The following is a 16,645-nucleotide window of genomic DNA, read 5'->3' as shown; positions in this document are numbered from 1 at the left end:
AATCATGGATTCAAAAAACGAGTACTTCAGTACAATAATATTGTTGAGAGTAATAGGTGGGGTAATTACGTAAATTGGAAATTATATCCTTTATTCGGTCTGTTGGAACATAGAAAAGTTTCCATAGGGTTACCATATAAAATTCATCTACAAAGAGAAATCAACGATGATAAGATATTCTGGAGAGAATGGTTCAGATGCAAAATTAAAAATAACGAATCTCCAACTTTTCATACCCGTAATAACACCATCAATTGAAGTAGAAACGAGAATATTCAACTTATTAACTAAAGATATTGAAATAGCTTTTCTTCATTGTAACACAGTAGGTAGCATGACTTTAACGGGAGAATCCACCACGTGGCCAATCACTAACACTATTAAACCAGTAAGATATTTAATGGTTGGTTTCAAGAACTTACCAGATTCTCAAACGAATAACAATAATGTCTTTAGAGTGGCAATGAACCAAACTCAAAATCCTTTAATTCATAAAGTTCAAGTAAGATTAAACAACGATAATTATCCTAACCAATCTTTAACAATTAGTTAATCCAACCACAAAGGATTATAATGAATTGTATAGAAACTATAAAAATATGTGTGAATTATTTGGAAATCTACCTCAGTTTGAATATATAGATTTTGCACTTAATCATCCAATCTTCTGTTTTGATCTATCAGCTCACCAAGAAGATCTTTTCAAAACAGGAGTGAACATAAATATTCATATTGAAAAAACACAAGGAGATGTAACAGGTTATTGTTTATTATTGGAAGAAGCAAAACATTTAATTAATATAGCAGATAGAAGAATGATAAGAATTGAGTAAAAAATACACCCTTAAAAATGAAACCAGAAACTTTAGTTATGAAAATAATAGACGCTGTTGAAACAGCTTCCCCAACTGTAATAACTTTCAACGGTAAAAAAATCAGCATAACTAAAAAACTTATTGATAAATACAAATATTGTAAAGTCAGAGACGATATAGATTTAGAAAGAATTGACGCGAACGCAAAAGAAGGTGGATTTTTACCTTTCCTTCTACCTTTAATATTTGGTGGTATTGCAGTGGCGGGTGCAGCTACTGGAGGAATATCTGCCGCAGTCAAAACTGCCAACGCAAAGAAAGCAGCTGATGCTAAAGCCGCTGAAGAACGTAGACATAATTTAATAATGGAAAAGGAAGCCAAAGGTTCGGGAGTGGGAGATATGATAGGCACAATAAAAGAATTTGGAAAAAGATTTGGGGAAGAAACCAAGAAAACTGTTAAACAAGGATTAAATAAATTAGTAGATAGTACTGACTCAGGAGAAATCAAAGTCAAAAATAAGGGTAATGGAATATTTTTAAAAAATATACACACTGGAGAAGGAATATTTCTTTCAATGTATAAAGGAGAAGGAGTGATTTTTGGAATAAAATAAATTAATAAAAAATGGGTAAAAAATTTAATCATTCAGAAATATTTCCTAATAACCCAATGCTCATGAGCATATGCGGTAGATCCGGTTTTTGGAAAACTCATCTCACTTTTAACAACACCAAACCTTTTAGATTTCGATTCTTTGTATACCTACACAACAACATCAGAGCAATCTTATTATCAATTTCTCAAAGCTTAAGAATATCCACCAAAGAAAGATGTTCAAGACCTATTTCAATATTACGAAGAAAACGAAGAAGAAGTGGAAAAAAAAGATATCATAGATAACTACATCGAAGGAAAGAAACCAACCGATATAAAAGTTTTTCTTACGAAAAATGTTAATGATCTAGACTTGTCTAATATTGATAGCAAACAAAAGAACTTGACGACTGCGTAGCGCAAAGAAATCAAGCTGTTCAACAAGAATTCTTCACGAAGGGAAGACATCACAACTGTCACTGCATATACCAATCCAAATCTTTTAACGGGATGGATTCTATGTTTATTAGAAAAAATGCAAATTGTTTTTTATTATTTGAATTAAACGATAAAGATTTATCTCAAATCATTCAGTCGATAAATCACGGAATTGACAGAGATGCATTTTAAAAGGTTTGTAAAGCTCAATGGAAAAACCCAAATGAACATGGATATGTATTTGTAAATACTAGAAAACCTGAGGGTGAAAGAGTTATGATCAACATATGTTAATTTTATTTTTTAAAAATGAGTAAAGATTGGAATAATATTTTAAAAAGAAATAAAGAATATATCAAAGCTTAGAATAAAATAAAGACCCAAGTTGAAAATAACAGATTACAACAACTCGGATTAACGGAAAATCTACAAACTCTATTTCAACCAATATTAAAATCTCAAGAGGATATTAAAAGGAAATTAGCTTTAGAATATAAACCTCTTATAGAACCTACACCTCCTATAGAACACCGATTGAATATGGTTTAACGTTTTTATCCGACAACAACGAGGAACTACTTAATAGATTACGAGTAATATTAGCGGCAATGAAGGAAGGACAGCGATCGCACAGACAATATAATGAAGTAAATTGTATATTAAAAAGACTCCTAGAAAAAGGTATCATAGATAAAAATTATTATAAAAGCGTGATAAAAAATGTCAAATAAAGAACAACTATTCGTCATCACCTCAAATAAATCAGACATTAAATTATCTCTAGATTATGAGTATGAACTCGATCGCAATCAAGAATATGAATTAGGATTTAAGTATTTTTCTGTTTACAATTCCATTAGAAATATCAACGAAAAAAATAACCAAATAAAAATATCAACAGATAACGGAGTTACGTTCAAAACCATACGTTTACTACCAGGAAGCTACGAATACATAGCCATTAACGAATACCTATCTGAATATGGAGGAAGTGTCAATGGTAAAAACAATATTGAATTCGAAGGTAATTTGAATCTGAACAAAATAAAATTGATATTAAGAAATAATTGATTTCAATGTAGAAAATTCATTGAATACGTTATTTAGGATTTGATGAACAAATATACACCCAATCCACTTTAGCACCACACAAAGCTAATATCGAGAATCATATTGATGTGATAAATATATATTGCAATTTGATAAACGGTGGATTTTTCAATAAATACAAACGTCAGTCTTCCAACATTCACTGTACCGATAGAATATAGAATTATAGAGAAACCATTTCAAACGACGTATTTACCACTTAATTCCTTTATGATTAAAGATATAAATCTGGAAATCAAAGATGGGAAAAATAGGTTTATAGATTTTGGTTACGAGGAAATTGTTATTCAACTTCATTTAAAACAAAAAAATTAACACTCTTCATTCTCTTCTTGAATAGTAAGGTAATCGAAATCATCAAATTCGTAGTTTTCATCTATGTTTAATTCTTTTCCGTCGTTTTAAGGATACATGATTCCTTCACTGTTTGGTGCTTTTCTCTTAACGAGATTTGGATAACTTCTAAAAACTTTCTTTTGTTTATCATCATCCTTTGGAATAACAACTTTTTACCCAAGGTTTCTTAAATTCATTCGTTACATCGTGTCCACTAGCTAATCGAATATAATCTTCTACGGATATCTTATCTTTAGAGTAACCCTTAAACGTTTTCTTTTCTTTTAGAATACCGTCGGAAGTTAGAATGATATTGTATTTAACTTTTGGCACTAAATATAAGCCAAATATGATTCCACCATGCCCATAATCATTCTTTCCTTTACAATAATCATTTTCGGACACCAACCCAGCTTCATTTAATTTATCCCAATTGCTAGACGAAATGTATAAACTATCAGCATCTGTATAGTATATTTCAGGCTTATAAAATCCATCTATCACGTGAATAAAATTATTCATTATTTTTTTACTGTGAGATAAAACGAATGATCCCAAATGACTAGGTGTTAGTCATGTAGATTTAGGAGGTGTACAGTCAAATTCTTTTTCTTCTTCATTTATCTCAACTATATATTGACCATCATTTACTTTTTCATAGTGTATAACGTGTGAATCGAAGTTGGCTTTTAAAGTCGCTTCACTCCATAGATGTCTCGATGTAGTTATATCCTTCTGAATAGATTTACCATACAACGAAATGCCTAATAATTTCATGCAATTACTACCTACGATATTACCTTCTCATTTATATTTATTTCATAGATCTCTCAAAATTAAAATATAATCTCTATAGGGTGGAGTTTTAAAATTTTTTTCTTAAACTATACCATCTAATATTTTAATAATTCGTCCACCAGCTTTCACTATTTCTTGAATATCGACCGAACCGATGTTAAAACGTCGTGACAGAAACCATTTCTGAACCTGATTTTAGTGCCAGTTTCCTTTTTACCTATTCTATTCGTGAAAGTGATTTTATCTTTAGCTGGTATGGGTCGGAAGAACATGTTGGTAGGATATTCCAACCAGACTTTTAAAATAGCAATTCTAGGTCTGAATTTCTGCTCATTAAAGAGCTTAACAAATTCTTTATTTTCTTCTTGTTGAAATGGTCGCTATCTAAATCCGACATGGCAGAATCGTACAAACCGTTATCATCAAAGGCCAATAGTTTAGTAGATTTTATTTTTTCAAGTCTCGAATGAACCTCCGCTTTATCTTTCGTGCTAGCGCTGTATTCTTTGAATAAATCTATTATATTATCACTTGCTGTTTCTGTGTATTCCTTTAATATAATACAATTTCATCCATTTTATTCATTTCAAATGATTTTCGATTTGCCGAAACTCTTCCTCCTTTAATACTTTGTCTGATAAAATATCTTATAAAAGGGTGAGTGAGTAAACTTTTTCTACGTTTTCTTTTTCGGTGTGTTTCGGAACCATTCTAGTACTTTCATACCATTCTTTTTCAACCATTTCTTTATCGTAATGATATAAATAATACCAACCCTTTAAAGATAAAGAAGGAGCTGTTAGATTATTGGAAATATTCCGAAATACAACTTCTTTCATTGTATTGTATTTTATCAAACAAGCTCCGAGACGTAACGTATCTCTTTTAGCGTAAGGTTCCCATTCGTGTCTTAAAGGTTCCCAATTATCTTTGGTGTATTTTGCAATGTCTACAGCCTCGATCTTTCTCAAATTCATTGGATGAATTACCCCATTTCGCCAAACTAGATGATTCATGTTGATAGGAACATATGAAATAAATATTTTGCAAATAATTAGAGTTAACCTTTTATTTCTTTCTGTCTTTTCCATTTTTTCTGTAAATCTTCATCGGTGAATGAATTAGTTAAAGGTAGAGACAGAATTTCTCTGGGTGTTTTTAAAGGGCATTGTGTTTGTTTTTTTTACGTTTTTGATCATGATCCAGTTATCAAAACCGCTAGCGTTATGAGCAATTAATGTTATTCTTTTTTTATCTATTTTTCCTAAACATTGCAACATTTGATCGATACAATCTGTACCTACAAATATTTCTACTATATTAGTCATGAGTTTGTTGTAAAATTCTTCTGTAATAGGATCTGTCGGCTTTAAATCTGGAAAGAGATTATTTATTCTGTCTAACATTTTTCTTAGTTTTTCTAAATTAATTAACATGCAAAAATAAGGTATGGCTTTATTTTCGTTATAGGTTTCGCAATCCCACGCGTATAAGCAATCATCGGGAATGGTTGGAAAAACGTTTAGTTGTAGAGGTGAAATTTGCGTTATCGCATTATTATCTCTACAAGTTCTCCATACGTTTTCATCGTAATTATCTTCTATTTCTTTAATGCCTAAGGTTTTGTTATTTCTTCTAATGAGACAGAAATGTGATTTATGTAAGTAAAATACCCAATCTAATTCCTCGGATACTTTCTTTGGTTGAAAATGTCTATGTTTGGGCATATAAATTTGAAAATTAGTATTAAATTTCTTATTGAATTCACAGATTCTAGCAGTTGTCATAACTTCTTTTCTGTTTGATTTTGAAAAACTGTTGATGAAATTTTTAAATTCTCTCGTGTAGTCTTCGTTTAAAACACGATTAACGCACTTTACAAAGCAGTATCCATCGCTCGGTATATAACAATTGATACCGATATATTCATTTATCTTGTTGAGTAGGGTAACACCACTACCCTTTTTTGATCGTTTTATTTCTTTGAAATTGTTTTTACGTAAAATCATTTTTCCTGTGAAATACCAATCAGAAGCACCCGATTTATTATCCACTCTAGTGAAGAAATTGACAAAAGTTTTGGTATTAAAACCTACAAATTTCATGTATTGTTTGTAATTTCCATCTTGAATTATTTCTCCATCTAATTCAATTTGCCCTTTAAATGTTATAAGTTCATCAGAGACAAGGTCAATAAAATTGGAAAAAAGGTCATTTGATATAAATTTTTCATCGTCTAAAATTTCAATTTTATTCATATTTTTAAAGCAACTATTTTTAACTAGGAATTTTTAACTTTTATTGATGATATTTCTACATCAAATTTATCTAAAATTTCATTGAACTTTTCTAATTTTTCAACTGTTATGTTCTTGTCTTCTCTCGATCTTTCGAAAAAAATGAATAATTTATTAAGATATGTATTTAAAATTTCTGTTTTCTTTTTATAATAAGCTTTCTTTTTTGATGTAAAACCTAAAGTAATAAATCCACAAGATGAAGTTTGAACGGCAGTGAACGCGGCTAATACAGTTGGGACAATTATTGGAAGCATTAATCCACCGGTTACGGCTGTTGCCATCATTATCCCTACTGTTAGAACTGTACTTAATGTTTTGAAAACAGAATCGATTCTACTCCATGTTTTTCTACATTTGTTGAATTGTTTTAGTTTTTCTTTTAGTTTGTTTTGTTTTTCTATCATATATTGTTGTCTACTTTCGAGTTCCATTTTTTAGGTAATTAAATTAAGTGAACTTCTGATAAACCAAAAGATGGAAAGTGTTTAAGATCTATAATAGGTTGCCCAATAAGACGTTTATTCTTTATTTTTTCATTATCTGTTATAATTATTTCAGGTTTAATAATAAAAACTTCTACAGTTACTAAAGATATTTGTTCTTTTGAATCATTAATCTTATTCAGATGAACTGAAAATTTTGGTTTTTCGATATTGATTCTTATTTTACATCTACAGGTATATATACCTCCAACTTCCATCATTACGTTCAATAATTGATGAAAATATTATTAATTCTTTATTTTGTTGACTTTTATGAATAAATCAGTTGAAGAGGTATATTCGTGTGAAAAACTTTTATTAACAAAATATAGTTTTACATATTCAAAGTCTGTTGTTCATAAAAGTCATAATTGGTAAATGATTCTTCTTTTCGTGGTTCTGGATTTCTAATGATATTCATTGATGGTGAAGTTTTCGACTGTAATATCATATCAAAATCACTCAATGAAAGTTCATCTTCTTTATTATCTGGAATGATTAACATTCTAAACTTATCTATATATTTTCCACTCGTTTTAATTTCATATAAGTGATTAACCTTGTTGTTTTCATATTCTTTAATTTCTACATTGTCTCTACCATTGATAAACTGAAGAACTTTTTGAGCGTTAAATTTTTTATTAGATGAAAATTGTGTTGTTTGAAGAATAATGAATCAACTTTTACCTAGATGGGAAGATTAATTTCAATTACAAGTTTTCCTTTAAAAGTAAAATCTGATGGATAATCACTATTAAATATATAATAGGGGCGAAGAAAATTTGAAGTAGAAAATACTCTTATATTTACTTTAAATCCATATTTTTTATATTCATAGTATTTTGATCTATCAATATTATTAATAATAGAAGCATCACCACGTCTATATCTTTCAAATGGAAGAGTAAAATATGATTCTTTCTTGAGAAACTTTTTTTCTAATGCGACTATATTTTTGTCCTGTTTCAAAACTAGGTTATTAATAGTGGTTATCTGTTGTTGAATAACACTATCATCAATGTTCTGTATTTGTTGATGAATATAGGTTTTGATTTCGCTATCATCTATGTTTTGTATTTGTTTTTTAATATTTGTTAGTTCTTTTTGTAATTCACTGTTAAGTTTAGTTTCCAGAGCATTTAATTCCTGTTGAAACGTATCTTCATTTTCATCTGGAATGTTATCTATCAATTATTGAATGTCTAATTTTTGTTTTGCAATCTTATCCTCTAATTTAGATATTAATGAAATTAAATTTTGTAACTCAGTTTTATTCGCTACGTTGACCAATTCTTTTTGAATAAAACTTATTAATCTTTTTACCTCTTGTTGTAGTTTAGTATCATTAACAAAATTATTATTTAGATGACGTTTGAAGAATCTTTTCACATTACTTATTTTATCTTCTAAATGGTTTTTATTTACTTCAATTGAATTTATTTGATCCTGTAAATATTTCTTGTGAACGGCGTCATTATCGTTTTCTGGAGACTTTAAATTAGTTATGGTAAAATTATTTATATCTAAATCACCTTGAAGAGTGTAGGACCCTGTCCCTTTTTCGACCCCTGAAGCTTAGTAAAGACGTTTTGGCGACATCAAACTCTTTATATCCATCAAAACTCCGGAGTGTTTGAATTCGTGTTTAATCTTACATTTATATATAAACAAAACATGCATAAACCAAGTATTTGGAATATTGGTGAAGCATAAATTGGGTTTAAGGAATTGAATATCTCACACTCCCCCCTGTTGACCTGTACTGGTCAACACCAAATAACTTATAACAAAATAACAAAAGTTTATAAATCTCCCCACTGTTGATATTGTAATAATTGGAAGTTTATCATCTTGGAATAATCATTTTCTGAAATAATACCACAAGAGTCTCTATATTGAATTGTTCCACCATTGAATTATTTCCACCATTAAGTCTCTTAATTGACTAGAAAGTCTCTGAACACAATATAAAGTTTGTGAATCAATATCAAATTTTAGATTTTAGAGGACTGTAGTTCTTTTATCCATTTTCTGCGAATGGTTTCTTCAACGACTGCAGCTGAACGTTTCGGCCTTCTTGTTGATTCTGTTATGACTTCCTGGTTTTCCATACAATTTTCTACTATTTCTTCTTCTTGAGATTCTGAATTTTCAATTAAAGTATCAGATTCTAATTGACCATTGACAGGATTATCATTTACTTCCAGTGGATATAAAAGTTGAACTGGACGGTTTAACGTATTAATTCTCCCATGTTTGGTTCGTATTTTGACTACTGCTCCTCTGACCTATCCATCTTGTCTATCAATAAGTTTCTCTATTCGACCTAATTTCCACATCCCTCATGGTTGTTGCTCATCATGTACTAATACAACATCACCGACTGAAATTGACGTACTGACTGACTTTGACTTCTTTATATTCCTGTGTTGATTTCTCAATTCTTTTAGATATTCCTTTCTCCATCTTGACCAAAAACGACCAATTACTGTTTTAATATATTTCATTTGCCGACTCAAATCTGACTGATTTACATCATCTACATCGTCTAATTTACCAATATGTCTATTTCAAGACTGATTACACGATAACCATAAATGTGATGGAGTTAACAGTTCTTCTATGTCATCCGAAGTTGTATATGACAATGGACGTGTGTTTAATATAGCTTCGACTTAATACAGCTACCACTGTTGATATTTCATCAAAACTTAAATTAGCTTGACCAATATTCTTCTTCAGGCAATCTTTGACTAATTTGACTAATCTTTCATAAAATCCTCCCCACCAAGGAGCTTTAGCTAAGGTATAAGACCATTTGACATGTTGATTGAACAAATATTTCTTGACTGATGAATCTTGCATAATACTGGTTATTTCTCTAGAGGCTGGCTTGAATGTAGATGCATTATCTGAGATTATAACCATTGGAATTGATCTTCTAGCAGTGAATCTTCTAAAACATCTGAGGAAGGCATCTGGAGTGAGATTTGAAACCAACTCTAAATGAACAGCTCTAGTTATACAGCATGTAAATAGACAAATCCATAATTTACCAGAATCTTCAGAATGAACTAGACCAATGTAATCTAAACCTGTGTAGGCAAAGGAATTTGCTTCTTTAACCCTGAATTCTGGTAATTCTGGTGATTCTGGAGGTGTGTAAGGTTTACCATTAAATCTCTTACAAATTGTACAACCATGTATTAATTTTCTGACAAATTGTCTCCCCTTAACTATCCAGTAATTTGATCTGATTTCTGCTAATGTTGCTTTAACTCCACCAAGAAATATCTTCTGATGTACAAGCCTAGTAATTAAAGTTGTTAACCAATGACTGGAATCTAATATGATTGGATATCTTGAAGTATAGGGTAATTCTGAGTTTCCCCAACCTGCCACCACATCTCATCAAACCATTTTCATCAGTAAATAATCTGAATTCCATATTCCATTTCTGATAATTTTCACATGATTTTAATGCCCTTTGATTTTCCAATAACCGTAAAATTTCTGCTCTATTTGCTCCATCATTGTTATCTTCAATAATCTTGTCTTGAGTCTTTGAAACTTTAAACCTTAGAATTCTAATGAACTTCAAAATTAAGCTGGTTATTCTAATAAGTCTGTTGAAATCACTGTAATCTTCACATATCATAATTCTACCAATACATTCAGCATTCTGTGTTTTGACCAATAGTGTAGATTCCATTTTAGATTTCTTCTTCATTTCTGATATATATTCATCTGGGTTAATATCTTCTAAATTACAGTTGTTTTCTGTTTGATCACCTGTTAACCATAATGGACCTTGTAACCATAGTTAAGACTCTGACAGAAATTCCTTAGGATTCATTCCTCTTGATGGAATGTCAGCTGGATTTTCCTTTCCTGGACAGTGCTTGAAAATTTCAACAGGCATCAGACTTCTAATTTCATTAACCCTGTTCTGAACAAACTGTTTCCACTCTTTATCTTGATTCTTCACCCAATATAGTGCTACTTTACTGTCTTGAGTTGAGTGTTTGATGTTTAGGTCAATTTCAAAAGCCTTCTGAATTGTTACCATAAGCCGTGACAAAATCAATATTGACAAAATATTGAACAACTGGAGCTACTCGAGTCTTCGAAGCTAAAAATCTGGAATAAGTTGATGTAGAGGTGATTATCTGCAAGTAGACTACTGCACCATATGCTTTCATAGATGTATCACAAAATCCATGAAGATTGCATTCTATGATCTCTCCTTCTATAGATTTAAAATAACATCTTGGTAGATAAAATACTTCTGCTGTTCTCATAACATCCACCAATTGTCTGAATTCTAGCAGTAGTTGATCTTCTATGGGATCGTCCCAATCTAAACCAGCTTTACACATATTTTGAAAGAGTATCTTGAACTGTATTATGAATGGTGACAAAATTCCAAGTGGATCATAAAACCTGGATGCTAGACTGACAACATATCTTTTGGTTAGATTCTGTTCTGTTGGTTGTTCTGTTATAGACTTCAAATCAAATACCAAATCTTCAGTTGAGTTCCAACAAACCCCTAATATCTTCTGAGTGTCAGCAGAGGTTGTGTTTCCAAATAATGACTTGGTAAAACTATCATCATCTTCTAAAACTTTATCCCTTTCTTCTTGATTTAAAACTTGTTCTATTGATTGATTATCCATAACTGAGTTCTTTCCCTTTAATTGATTTTCTTCAAGATTGATTCTTTCTGTTAAGACCTTTGAATTAGATATAAATTTTCTTAGATTAAATCCACCATCTGCTAATCTTAATTTAGCCTTTGTGTATAATTCATAAGCTGATTCTTCATCTTTGGCACCTTTGTGAATGTAGTTCAATTCCTTCATTGTTGTTGTTTTACATGAATTCGAATCCCCATCCTTCTGGCCAATTGTTTCAGTTTCCAGGAGGTATGCCAGTCACATTTAACTTCGTTAACGCAAATCTCAAGAAGTTGATTAAATTTATCGGTTTTAACGATTCACGATACAAGTTGCAATCATTTAGGATAGGTGCTGCAACCACAGCTTTTCTCAAAGGTCATTCAGAGGATTCCATTTAAAGAATGGGTCACTGGAACAGCAATGCCCTTGAGTCATATATTCGTTTACCAAATTCATAAAAAATAAAACGGTTGCAGAAAGTATGGATAAGCGCATGGTTGCCTGCCACCATACTTTTTCAAACCATATTTGATTATATTATATTAAGGAGTGATGGTGAAGGGTTTGGGTAAGCACAGGGTAGACTGTCTCCATATGTATTACCATCTCTCTACAAAAATTTTACCCATAGCTCAACAATTTTTTGTTTAATAGTTCCTGGGGGGTAAGGTACAGACTGGAATAAATTTTGTATGATTATTGAATTTTGTATGTTTATATATCACATTTGTACTGTATTTGTGTATCCTTAGGACCTTGATCCAATTACTTGTATTCGATTGTCTTACCTGTTTTCATTTTTTAAGTTCATGCTGGTGTGAGTATTGTTTTTGGGAATACCATCACAGGCGTGTGATGCATTTGGCTGATCTGTTACAATTAAGCCCAACATGTTCTCTGAATTTATATATATAGAAATATGAGTTATAATTATTCACTTTTAATTGTTCACTTTGTTTATTTGATTCATTACATTTATTCATTTAAAAGTTCATTTTCCATGAAACTCATATTTCATGTTGTCATTTAATAAATGATACTCACACCACATATTTTTAATTCATTAAAAAGGGGGAGAGATTATTTACTTGTGGATAGAGTCAGTACATGTTTGGCCAGTTATCAGACATAAATAGATATTCAATTTGTACTCAATGCATATGCAATGTATATTGAAATAGAGGATCTAGATAATGAGGATTAAAATATCCAATCTAGTAATTTAATAGAAGATAATAGAAAAGACCAAAAAACACTGGAAAATGTATCACTTGCAGAACTTTGTTTCTTGGTATGACCAGAAAAAACATTAAAAAGGGGGAGAGATTATTTACTTGTGGATAGAGTCAGTACATGTTTGGCCAGTTATCAGACATAAATAGATATTCAATTTGTACTCAATGCATATGCAATGTATATTGAAATAGAGGATCTAGATGATTAGGATTAAAATATCCAATCTAGTAATTTAATAGAAGATAATAGAAAAGACCAAAAAACACTGGAAAATGTATCACTTGCAGAACTTTGTTTCTTGGTATGACCAGAAAAAACATCGGCTTACAGCAAGTCTCGTCAGCTAATACGCCCACCAGCAGCTTGATAAAGAGCTAAATGTGAACTGTAAAACAAACTCTACATCGTAGCCTGTAGAGTGAGCACAAGCCAAAAAAGTGAAAAAACGTGATATCTCTCAAGAAAATTATCGGATCCACACCAAATTCAATAGTGCACATCTTCATAATGATATTGACACACATACAAAAGATCAAAAGATTCCATGGAGAATTAAAGGCTGTAGAGTGAGCACGAGCCAAAAAAGTGAAGAAAAAAAATGCAATAACAGAGTTTTATGCGATATCTCTCAAGAAAATTATCGGATCATCACAAATTCAATAGTTTACAACTTCATAATGATATTGACACACATACAAACAATCAAAGGAATCCTTAGAGAATTGTAGCCTGTAGAGTGGGCATGAGCAAAATAAGTGAAAAAAACGAACGTGATATCAGAGTTTTAAGCGATATCTCTCAAGAAAATCATCGGATCATCACCAAATTCAATAGTGTACATCTCCAAAAAGATGTTGACACACATACAAAAGATCAAAAGAATCAATAGAGAATTGTAGTCTGTAGAGTGAGCACGAGCCAAAAAAGTGAAAAAAAACGAACGCTATATCAGAGTTTTATGCGATATCTCTAAAGGAAATCACCGGATCATCACCAAATTCAACAGTGCACATCTTCATAATGATATTGACACACATACAAACAATCAAAGGAATCCTTGGAGAATGGTAGCCTGTAGAGTGGGCATGAGCAAATTTTATTTTCAGATGAAAAAAATCGGCAATAAATTTTTTCCTCCTTTTCAACCCAATTTTTTCACAATCATTAACTGACAACATCAGAGGATAGATGACTGTGATATTTTGTATGGCTGGAAACGGTAAATTTTGTCGATTTCAGATTAATATGGAACAAGCTGAAGATGCTGGGCCTCTGTCCACAAGTTTCATTTAGATTCATAGAAACACGTAGAAATTGGTGTGACTGCACTTTTACATTAATGGCTAATCTTGGAAAAAGTGTATACGGGACAGGATAATTGTCATCTCCCGGTATAATCGACTGTAGACCCTACGGCCTAATAGAGCCTAGTTACTTTCTTTTTCCTGATTCGTTTGAAACATAAAATATTTAATTTTGTTCAGTTGATTAGCCTGTGAAAGTTTTCAAATCTTTCAAGTAGAATTATATTTATACATATTTTACTGACAGATTATTGATTGAAAGAACGATTGTTGATTTTAATGAACAAATGTCAAAAAATGACCAACAAATGAAGGAGTAGGAATTGAGTAGTATCTAAGGATTAAGACGTCTTAATATGGGTCTTTCCATAAAAGTAGAGCCTTACGACAGGCCATACAATACAAGGCCAACATGTTTGTGGGTGTTTGTTTTTGTTTTGCATGCTTTGCTTTTAAGTACCCTTAGGTGCTTAATCTCCCTCTGTAAAAATTTGTGATAATTGTCATTTGTTTCCCTTTCAGGAAAAATGAGCTATTATCAGCCTTCCCTTTAACTGGTGGATGTCAGGATCAAAGAAGGTGGCTTTCTTTGATCTTCTGGTAGGCCTACATAGGTAATAATCAGAACCGTTAACAAGAATCTATTTTCAAGTGACGCGGTCTTTGAATGCAAAAGTGTGTAGGCATGTAATAGTGCCATCACAGCAGAAAAACCTCCTTAACGCGCTTCCACAGCAAAGGAGCATGTTAAGTTTGCCATAATATTAAGCATGGTATAAGCGTGTAGGAAACGCCAGACATTGGACATCATGAAGGGTGTTAGACAACATTCCCATGAACGTAATAAATGCGCATGCGTGGCAATGGATGGACTCCATTCAACCAGTCCTTATGGTATTTGAGCCCCTGTAGATAAAATTTTGATATGCAATGCATTAGTAAGCATCTGTTTCCATACGGGAAGGAAAATAAGACCCAAGAAAAATATTGGCTCAACTGGAAATTAGCCTTTATGAGAATGAAAATGTTGCGTTTGTAAATATATTTACCATTTTTTCAATTTTATTTCAATAAATAACCTTGATCCTGCAGTACAGTTGCCTGTTCAATAACGGGGAAGAAGAAGGTTCACATAGAGCATTCTTTATCTCTTAAGGATGTTGACTGGTCTATTTCTTGTCATTAAAATATGAAATTATTTTATGGAAAACGGATATCTTGAGTATGGTTGTACATTTTATGAAGATTTAGGGTCTTTCCCTTCAGTTTATTTCCTGCCCATCAGATTTTTTTGAATGTTTTGACAGCTCTTCACACTGTCATGAAAACTGAATATTTCAAATCAACAACAGAAGATTCAAAAAAGATGAATGGATCAATCTCGGTCAAACTCGGTCATGCTTTTTGTCCAAATCCCTTGTTTAGACTTTCAAGTGATTGGGAATGTCTTTCCGTTTCTATAAATTACTTTTACTGTGTGACATGATTTTTTCCTCAAACTTTAGCCCAGGAAACCCCCTTAAAAAACAAATTTACCTCACATCACATCAATGAATGGAAGTTGCCATTTTTACGGGTGAGGCGAAATTGTTAATTGCAATTCAATGCCCTGGGAAATTTTGATTTCCACAATCAATGAAACTTAATGATAATGTAATTGCTGTTTTGACATCATTGCCGAAGCAAAAAAATAGCGCTTTCAACTGCGACAGCGACGAAAATTCAAGAAGGTAATCAGTGCCACTTGATAGTTAAGAGAGCGTTGGCCACTCATAAGTTACACCAGAATTAGTCGTAAACTTATGATAATTTTGATCTTATTTTTTGAGAAACGCCACTTACAATCAATTCAACACTTACGACCTATGATTGATTGAAATTTTTTGAAAAACGGGACCCTGCTTTTGAAACATTTACACCTGCCAGTTAGCCCATAAATTGCTTACTGTTTCCATGTCAGCTCCAAAAAAAAATCTCAAAATATCATTTCAGTCTATAACATACCTCAAAAACTTCTTCACGTGATACTTCTAATCTACAATGTCCAGCAGGCGGAGCTAGTGACAGTAATTCTCCACGTAACAATTTAATTTTCTGCACAAGGTCACGTTTGTATTTTGGCAGGGGTTCAACTTCTTTATCTTTATGTTTTCTGTAATAATAATATTAATTATGATAATAATATTACACTTAATTAGTAGTAAAAAATTCAAAATTACAGAATGTAAAATGTTAATGTGCAATGAAAATAAGAAGGCTCTCTTAGTGAAATTAGTCTTACTCAGCGGACAAAAGCACCAAACTTTCAGGAATTGTAGGTAATGACTTGGCATTTGAGATTTTCCAAAAAATTTGGCAGCCATCTTGGATTAACAAGATTGCCACCACATTGAAATATGTAAATAATCATATCTCAGATTATATAAAATAATAATAACTAGAGCCACACGTGTCACAGAGTGGGACAAAGTGTGGCAAATTGTAAGAGACCTTCTAGGTTAATTAGGTCACGTGCCAGAACAGTTTAAAGTTACGACATTTTCTGT

At 31.6% G+C, this 16,645-nt stretch overlaps 1 protein-coding gene across 1 annotated transcript in view; it reads right to left on the bottom strand.

The window, feature by feature from the left end:
- The window catches only part of LOTGIDRAFT_117914 (hypothetical protein), a gene marked incomplete at both ends in the record, with an annotated part of 94,819 nt that overhangs the window by 47,432 nt on the left and 30,742 nt on the right, over window positions 1-16,645 (bottom strand). Inside the window, one exon of the mRNA XM_009056239.1 lies at window positions 16,104-16,251. Within this exon, the coding sequence (XP_009054487.1) occupies window positions 16,104-16,251 (148 nt within the window). The remainder of the gene's footprint in view (window positions 1-16,103; window positions 16,252-16,645) is intronic.

Source organism: Lottia gigantea, assembly GCF_000327385.1.
Source record: "Lottia gigantea unplaced genomic scaffold LOTGIsca_27, whole genome shotgun sequence".
NCBI classification, from domain to species: domain Eukaryota; kingdom Metazoa; phylum Mollusca; class Gastropoda; family Lottiidae; genus Lottia; species Lottia gigantea.
The sequence above is the reverse complement of the archived record's forward strand: the minus strand, read 5'-3'. Positions and strand labels throughout refer to the sequence as shown.